Source organism: Lactuca sativa, chromosome 9, assembly GCF_002870075.4.
Source record: "Lactuca sativa cultivar Salinas chromosome 9, Lsat_Salinas_v11, whole genome shotgun sequence".
In the NCBI taxonomy this organism is placed as follows: Eukaryota; Viridiplantae; Streptophyta; class Magnoliopsida; order Asterales; family Asteraceae; genus Lactuca; species Lactuca sativa.
Genome location: NC_056631.2, coordinates 104569255 through 104578908, shown reverse-complemented (window position 1 = coordinate 104578908; position 9654 = coordinate 104569255). Strand labels below are relative to the sequence as shown.

The 9654-nt window shown below is 37.0% G+C and overlaps 1 protein-coding gene across 1 annotated transcript; it reads right to left on the bottom strand.

Moving 5' to 3' along the window:
* Positions 1 to 6362: 6362 nt before the first annotated feature.
* On the bottom strand, positions 6363 to 7024 carry LOC111905577 (histone H2B). The gene has a single exon (XM_023901269.3). It carries the CDS (start codon positions 6947 to 6949, stop codon positions 6542 to 6544), a length of 408 nt encoding a protein of 135 aa, XP_023757037.1. The 5' UTR covers positions 6950 to 7024; the 3' UTR covers positions 6363 to 6541.
* Positions 7025 to 9654: the final 2630 nt, after the last annotated feature.

Genomic DNA, 9654 nt, shown 5'->3' with positions numbered 1-9654 from the left:
CAATTTGTGAACAAAGTTGATGTTTGAATAATTTTATTTACCCAGATTGGTTTTCAAAAGTTTAAAATTTTTGGTAAATTTTTGGTCGTTACAAGTTGGTATCAGAGCCTTGGTTTGAGTGACTTGGAGGAAAACTCGTGTGAATCCAGTCTCAAATCAAGGAAAAGATTTTCAAAATGATTTTCAAATGAATATCAAAATAAATAAAGGGGATGTGATGTGTATTGTCAGCCGGAGCCAGTAAGTAGACCCCAAAATACCATACAGTTATCTGATTATATGATATGTTAGAACAACATGCTAGTACTAGGCTAGGGATCTCCAGGAAATTGCATGATAAAATTGCTTAATTGCATGATGCCTGCTAGCCTAGGGTTTCCTTTATATGAGATTGGCATCTTTACTATAGTTGCTTAGTGTATGCATCACTGTTATACATAATTAAGATCTTATAGCCTGAGAATGTTTTATTTGGCCTTATGTTCTGTTCTTGTCTGATTGGGGGCTTAGGGTAGGATCGGATATTCGAAAGTCTATAGAGTCCAGCGTTATGTATGGCTAGTATACACTAGTTCTGCATGGTTGATGGAAGTTTCATGGGTGAGTTGTATGAGGTCGGTAGGCCGGTTATGAAATAGTTAGCCTTCTCTAGGAGCGAGGGTTGAGCGATCACCATGCATGTGAATACTAGGGCGTTATGATGATACTTGTGACAAATATGGGTAGGTGTGGAAAGTAGTATGGGCCCGTACTACTGAAATCACAGGACTCATACACGTATCAAGGAAGCCATAATCCCTAGGGTTAGTTGGGAGTTGGTTCCCAGTTATTATGAGGATTATCTGATATCTTTCTTGGTATATTTTTAGTATGGTGGTTACGAGACGCTTTAGGGCTGGATCCAGATCGGGATCAGGGTCAGGAGATGGAGGTCAAGATGGATCGGTACCTGTCACACCCCGAAACCAAAACGGCGGAATCATCATGTTTAGCATCACATCTATTATACAATAGCAGTCATAGTAACACAACCATTACAATGAATATATATATAAAGTGTTTACATCCGTTTGGAACTTGTTTTAAATACACAAAAAGTATGTAAAATATAAAAACATGACTCTTATTGCTCCGGATCCACTAAGTCCAAGAAGTACTTGTCTACTGATTTCCTGAGAATACAAGCAGTTTGAAAGAATATTAGCATAAAGTTGATGAGTTCATAAGCATTTGGTTTTAGTGGGAAATGTTTCTTTGATCCTTTTGTGAAGTGTTCCTCAATAAAATCCTATATTTTCTTATGAAATGTGTGTTTGAAACCCATTCCTTCCATGACTTCTAGATTCATACAAGATATGTACAATCCAAGGTGTCGTGGAATGAATGTGAATATCCGTTGGTTGCACGTTAAACAATCTGTCTATGAAAAGCCGAGTTATCCCGGGAAAATCCTATATTTTCCCTAAAAGTAGGTTGTTGGTTATCCGTTCTAAAATGAAGTGTAAAAGTATCTACCATACTTATATCGTTAAACGTAGTTTCCTTAAGAGACCCTGGTTACTCCCACTGAGGTATATTAGCCTTATAAATAAACTAATAAATACGTGGTGAACTAAATCCTGAAGGTATTATTAATAACCTTTAGTAATCAAATCAGTTATTACTTTGAGGTTAGTTCACTTGATTCATTATTACAAAAGTAAATCTCTGCTATCTAGATTGTAAGTTTCCTTACCATAACGGACTGGATATAGCCCGCAATGACGATATCCTTTATGACTTTGTCACCCGTAGACATGTCGGTCCGACTGTAGCTAGCAGCAAGGTGCGGGATTTTCAGTCCCGTATAGATCTATACACAATAGTCACGCTCTCCCTACAAGAGATTTTGGTCACAAGTACTAGTCCTACACTCTGATTCTGTGGGAGTGTTACCAAGGACGTATCTCCAACTTAGACTAACAAATTTACAAGTAATAACACTGAAAATCTTGTTTATGATTTGCATGAATCCTTTATAAAATAATACATTTTACTACATGATTCACAAGTGTGTTACCCTAGTTTTGAAAACTGTTTCTACGAGTTGATTTCTTAATCGTTTGGTAAAAACTGTTTTCCATGTTAAAAGCATTCTGAAAATATAATTATCTTAAACAAATAATATACTTTGAGCACAAGTTTCCTTGTACTTTTTCTTGTATTCCCCCCCCCCCCCCCTAAAAACATGAAAACTCGGAAAACGTAGGGGTATGAACTCACCTTGAGCAAGTGGTTTGATGGAAGGATCGATACAGAAAGCTGGATGTTCAAGTGAAGCCTTTAACACAATTTGATCCTAATTAACACGTAATGACACATAAATGAGTCAAATGAGGGTATTTCACTACTAGAAGTGATGGAGAACCACTCTAGGGACTTGGAACTACTTGCACTAAGTGCTAGAACCTTAAAGGATTGCATGAGGGAGGTGTATGGCCACCTTAAAGGTGTTTGCGGCCATGGGTGTGTGGCCTAAGGGGTGTGCGGCCGTACACTCATGATGAGAGGTTCCTTTGTGGTGTTTTCAAGGTCCATACTTGCATCCATGAAGTGTTCTAGGTCTATACTCGATTGTAGTGCAAGTTAAGGGTCCTAGAAGTGGGTTTGTGGTCCTATGGTGTGTGTGTGGTCGCACACAGGAGTGTGCTGCCGCACAAGGGTGTGTGCGGTCGTACACCCCACATGAAGATGTCCAAAATGTCAATTCCAAGGTGCAATAAGGTTGGGATCATGTCTATCTCGAGTATAAAAGTCAAACTCTCACTTTGGAGGGTGTTTTAAGAGTGTGCGGCCACCTAAAAGGGGGTGTGCAGACGCACTCGCTTCCAAACACGAAGAACATAACGAATATTGCACACTTAAGGCTTAGATAGAGTGGTCTTTCATGGATATCAAGTTAGGGGATGAATTACTCACGTTCTTGAAGCTTTAGAGGGTTCACGGTTGAAGAAACTTGAGAGAATGGTGTTGTGTGCGGCCAAGGAGTGAAAGGAATGAAAGGAAAGGGGTCTACCCTTTATATAAGAGTGGGTGTGTGGCCATGAGGGGTGTGTACGGCCGTACACCCATGTGTGCGGCCGCAGACTCCTCCAAAAGGGGGTGTATGGCCTGATTTTGACACTACACGACTTGTTGATTCATTCCTAACCTCGACCTCGGACATACTCAAGATTGGAACACTTAAATGAACCCTTAAACAGTACGAGAAGTCAACAGAACAAGTTAAACATTGACTGAATTCGCTAAGTGTACAAGATAAAAGTTTTGGGTTGTTACAGTACCGCCCAAGGTCATCGGTCAGATGGGGACGGACAAGTTGGATGTCAGGATTCGTGAGATGCTGCATGATGAGGTTGCTACTTTGCTCCGGAGATGTTTGGATCTATTAAGACCGTCATGGTTGAGTACTTTAACGAGCGCTATGCAGCCCTAGCTGAGACGGCTGCTGTTGCAGCAACATCGATTGTAACAGCAACAGGGGGAGGAGCCGTCCGGGCATTTCAGTACCGGGACTTCGACAACACGAAGCCCCCTACTTTCAACGGGGTTCATGATCTGATTGTCGCTATGAGATGGTTATCTGACGTGGAGGGATGTTTCTTCACGTGTTCATGCCCTGCTGATCAGAGGGAGAGGTGTGCTCTGAACCTGTTACGGTCCGGGGCGAAGGATTAGTGGAGATTGGTTACCGGATCAAACACTGATGAGCAGCGAGTTGCGATTACTTGGGATCAGTTCAGGGACATGTTCAGTACCCGATATGTTCCACAGGTGGAGAGGGAGAGGCTAGCACCGGAGTTCTTAGATCTGCGTCAGAGCACTGAGTCGATGACGTAGATCACCTGGTTATTTACTGAGAGGGCGATGTTCTGCCCGGAGTTTGCTTCTGAGCAGGCTCAGATGACTCGTTATCTGAGCATGCTCAAGACCGATATCAGACAGTTTGTTGCGACACAGAGATATGATACCTTGTTGGAGCTTCAGGAGGTCGCGAGGCGACGTGAGCTGGAGATTGAGTTACAGTTACGAGAGTTAAGACAAGCCCCAGGGTAGGCGCAGCCGGCGCCGAAGCGGTTCAAGGCCGCTGATTCCAGGACAGGAAGGCAACATGCCCGCACTTGTGGAAAGTGTGGGAAGGTTCATACTGTAGCATGTCGATCGAGTACTGGATGCCACAAATGTGGCAAGGAGGGGCACTATGCGCGAAAGTGCCGCCAGTCCACCCCTACCCCGGATATGAGGATTTGCTTTCATTGTCATCAAGTTGGTCATGTGAACACCAACTGTCTGTAGCTAGCTGTCAGGCCGGCGCACGCTCCAGCGCCGACTACATTGAGGATCACCAGATGTGGTGGCGGGTATGTTACCGTGTCATTACCCCAAATTTAACAAATCAATCGGTTTACTTCAGTTGTTTTATGTTTCACATTTGTTGACTAAACAAAAAGTTGATGTGGCTATAGTTCTACAACATTTTGGTTAAACTGAACCTTTTCGTAGATATATATGTATTCATGTTCTCTAATTTCTTCTTCTTTTCTTCTCTTAAAGAATCATGAGTTTATGCAATAACTTCCCAAGGCCGTAAGTGGTTCATTATCCCAAATGGTATACGCAAGACAATGAAGGTTTCCTTTTAGAGTTACACTCAACAATCTTTTTGTCTTGCTTACAACATTTTCGGATGATTAGTCACTTGAGCGACCATAAGAAAGCATTGCACAAAATCATGATTCTTTATGAGAACAAAAAAAATTAGGAAAAGTGAATACACATCTAAGTAAATGTTCAATTTAAACAAATATTTGTCAATTATAAATATTTGTGAAAGTCACTCAGCAAATAAAAAATAATATCCACGTGAAACAAACTCAAAGATTCGTAAAATTTATAATAAAAATACAAAGTGAATGACTTAATCAAAAATATATATATATATATATATATATATATATATATATATATATATATATATATATATATATATATATAATATCAAACTCAAAATTTTATATATTTTATAATTTGTCCTTTGTTTAACAGAAACATTAAGATCTCGTGTCCTATTGCACTTTAATGTGTCCAAACTATCAAACCCATATGTACAAACACTCGGTCCATTCAAATGATAGTGGGCGTGACCTCATCTATAAGCCCATTTAAATTCATCTGAGATATAATGCCTTCGGTACAAATATCATATTATAATTCTTTTTTTAACAGTATAAAATGAAGTCAAATACATAAACAAAACTTTTCCATGAAAACACAATTCCTAGATCTATATTTATACGACGTAAAAATCAGATCAAATTTGGTAACAAATCGAATGCTAATAGCCCAATGTAAAGTTGTATCCTACACCTTACATATATGTAGTTTCTTAAAATTCTATTGAACTCTTTACATATGTTGTTTACAAAATTATATTAAATTCCTTACATATGTAATTCCTTCTAAAACGTCTTCGTAAAGAAAATTATAAATAAATAAATAAACTTTTAGAGGAAAAAAAAATAGCATTTGCAACAGACACCTAATGCATTTTTCAAAAAATATATACTTAAGTATATATAATAGTACAGTTTTCTTATAGTTTTAGGCTTCACAGAGTGGGATACGGTTTGGAACCGCGATGATGACACGTGGCCAGAGAACACTGCCCCAGGATGCGGTTAGACGCGGCCAAGACTGCAGTGGGGACCTTGAAGACCATGGTTTATGATTGATTGTTGGTAGGTGTGACTGTTGGAGGCATAAATTAATTGATTTAATTTTCTTTTTTGCCTTTCGAAAGTGTGCCAAGCCACACTTGTGCGGTAAAAAATAACATCTCACTAATGTGTCAGAAAATGAGTACAATTTCGATGGCACCAAACCCTTCTGCCTTTTATATATATATATATATATATATATATATATATATATATATATATATATATATATATATATATATATATATATATATATATATATATATATATATATAAACTATGAAATAACATTAAAACAATTAAGGACAAATGATAAAAAAACACTAGAAATTTTACCTTTTCTGTATTGTATTTTAGATTCAAAAAATCGTAGATTTCAATCAACTTGTAACATTTATCCCATTTTCATTTAATGGGTTTTAAAATAATAATAAAAAAGCATGATCGATTTTGATTACAGAGTAATATGTATAAGCCGATTGGTAGTTTCAATCAAGAATCGAAAAAATATGTTGAATAAAAGCAATGCAATCCGTAACAACCAAACGCAGAAATATCATGAAGAAAATTCATACGGAGTTATTCAACAAAATCAAAATCAATCGATAATAGAGAACTAATCATGAAATCCATTAACTGAAAATTACGATTTTGCAACGATTCTAGCAATTGAAACAAACTGATGTACATCAATTTCCCCAAAACAATCACAAATCCTAAATCGGTTATACCATTATAACCATTCTACCAAAACAAAATAACTAACATCTGATAAAATCTTAAATCTAAGAGCTTGTAAACTTGGTGACAGCCTTGGTACCTTCAGAAACAGCATGCTTAGCCAACTCACCAGGAAGAACAAGTCTAACAGCGGTTTGGATTTCCCTGGACGATAAAGTATTCTTCTTGTTATACCTCGCGAGTTTCGATGCTTCCTGAGCCAATTTCTCGAAAATGTCATTAATGAACGAGTTCATGATCCCCATTGCCTTGCTTGAGATTCCGATGTCAGGATGAACCTGTTTCAGAACCTTGAAGATGTAGATCTTGTACGTCTCCACCGACTTCTTGTTTCTCTTCTTCTTCTTGTCTGCTCCGGCGGCGGATGCGTCCTTGGGGAGCTTCTTCTCGGCTCTTGGCTTCTTCTCTGCCGCCACTGCAGGCTTCTTCTCCGCTGCTGCCTTTGGTGCCATTGTTGGTGGGTTTTGACTGTGTGTTTGTGTGTGAGGGGAAGTTAGGAGTTTGAACGAAAGCGTAGTGTGGAGATGCGGTTTATGGGGAGTTTGTTTATGTAGGGTGATGAAGGGCGTGGTGATTGGTTGGTTGTGAATGACGCGGATCGTGATCTTCAGCCGTTGATTTAAGAAGTGAATCATTGGACGGTTAGGATGGTTTGTTGGTATTTGATGATAGATTTGAAATTTTCGGTGTTTTCCAGGCAAGTTTCGCTTTTGGCGGTTAAATAAAACACGTGCACTCTCCATTAAAAGTTCAAAACTTATGTATATATTACGAGTTTTTATGGTTATATAGTAAAAGTTTTAAGTCATTATTAATATATTAGGTTATAACCCTGTGTTACACAGGGTGACAAATAAAAAGTTTATATAATAAAAAATTCAAATTATTTAATCATACAATTACAAAAAAATATATATTATATATAAAAATTTATGTATATTGGTATGTTTATCAAAGGAACAAGATGAAATATTTTTTAGCCAAAAGTCAGGAATGGAAGGCTTAAATCTTAAGGCGTTTGTTTTGGTCAATGGTTAAATGTTTCTACTTAAACCAACTTTAAAGCATCAATTTAGTTGCAACATATTTTATTTTGTAAACTGTAGGGCGATAATAGGGTTGGAAGTGATTCATGTGTAATACAACTCACTCAAGACGGGGAAAATGACTCTTGAGGGTAATTAACTTTTGCGTTTGTACTCATTTGGTATCTTTCTTTTTTTTGTATTTAATATACCATTGTACTTGTTGTTTGTGTTCACCATAACCCTTTTGACCGGTTTTTGACCTGTGATAGCCGGTCAAAGGGTTATGGTAAACATAAACAACAAGTTTGATGGTATATTGAGTACAAAAAAAAAAGGAAAGGGACCAAATGAGAACAAACTCAACAGTTGGTTACCCTCCTTAGTCATTTTCCCCGAAAAGTTAAATGAAATTAAAGTTGCAAAATTATCAAAGACTGCAACCTTCTTTGGCTATAACGTATATGAAGAGAGTTTCAGAAGAGTAATTTCGTTAAAACATGGTCTATGCTATGCTTATTGTGGTTAGCTGTCAACACCTCTCTTCAAAATGATATAATTGTGTATAAGAGGTATATTTATCAGCATAAACGTTTACCTCAAGGTATATTATGGTGATGTGTCTGCAAAAGCAGCATGATATTGTACATATTGATGTTGTATCTCATCCCATGAATTCGATCTTAAAGCTAAGTAAAGTCAAAAATCACAGCACTTGTGATTCCACTCGTTTGTAGACTTGTCTGTAATCTATGATACGATAAATCATTCGACTGGAAATGTAAATGTAGTCATGAAATGCGTCTGCTTAGTCAAGATTCCCCTAATAAATATTCAAGTGCATTACAAACTTGTACATATATGAATAGTGTTATTTCGTGGGTTATGTTTTGAAGATAAGCAATAATTAATCTCATAAAGTCATTAATATCAGTAGGAGATGACGTGGGATTTGTTGTAAATGAGTAAAGGGAAAATGACTCAAGAGGGTAACCAACTGTTGAGTTTGTTCTCATTTGGTCCCTTTCCTTTTTTTGTACTCAATATACCATCGAACTTGTTGTTTGTGTTCACCATAACCCTTTGACCGGCTATCACAGGTCAAAAGTCGGTCAAAAGGGTTATGGTGAACACAAACAACAAGTTCGATGGTATATTGAATACAAAAAAAAAAAAAAAAAAAAAATTGACCAAATGAGTACAAACGCAAAAGTTAATTACCCTCAAGAATCATTTTCCCCACTCAAGACACTCAACAACAAATGCAAGGATTAATGAAAACAAAACTTTATAGATATAACAAAATACCCTCCATAATTAAAATAATAATAAGTTGCATTTAGTGTCAAAATTCTTGCCTGCAATAGGAAACAAAAAAAGTGAGCAAATGTAAGTAACAATATGTGAACATAATGTAAGTAACAATATGTGAATATGCCATAACATATCATATTATTAAAAAAATGATCAAAGATATAAAACATAGACAACAAATGTGAACATAACTACAACATAAACATTAGCTAACATCAACTGATACTTTTTCATAGAAGCATCAATAGCTTGTTTTTTGTTTGAGAAACATCATCTCCCAATACAAATGTAAAAATGCATACTATATAAGACCCATAAAAAAAGAAAATGAAAAAAAGGAAATAACTAAATTAGAATTCTCGCATGGTGGGAGATTTTATGGATAAATTTCCATGTTTTCCTGTTAAGGCTTTGTATTATCTTTGTCTTCATTATCCACATGAGAGATACGAAACACATTCTCTATGTTCTGAATCCAAGTTATAGCAACTATGGGATTAAGGACACCAGAAAACTTTGTAGCACCGCTACTCTTGAAAGTATTGAATGAAGGATGTCTCGCCTTCTCTCCCGAAGATTCTCTAGTGGCTTTCTCTTTGCCTTTATCATTATTCTTTGTATGTTCTTCGAGAGTCTGCCGAATAACACCAGTGAGTTTATCCATAAGTCGCACCTCACGAGGAGATACTGGAGTGTTCACTTCATCAAGTTGAGGACCTCCACCCACTTCTGGTGTATGTGTACCTTCTTCTTCAGCCATTCTTCTGAAATATAGGAGTAACATAGTATTTTAGAATATTAGGATTTATTATTACCTA

What these genes read in the sequence shown, in the direction of transcription:
- LOC111905577 (XM_023901269.3), bottom strand. Translation starts at nt 6,949, where the DNA reads ATGGCACCAAAGGCAGCAGCGGAGAAGAAGCCTGCAGTGGCGGCAGAG.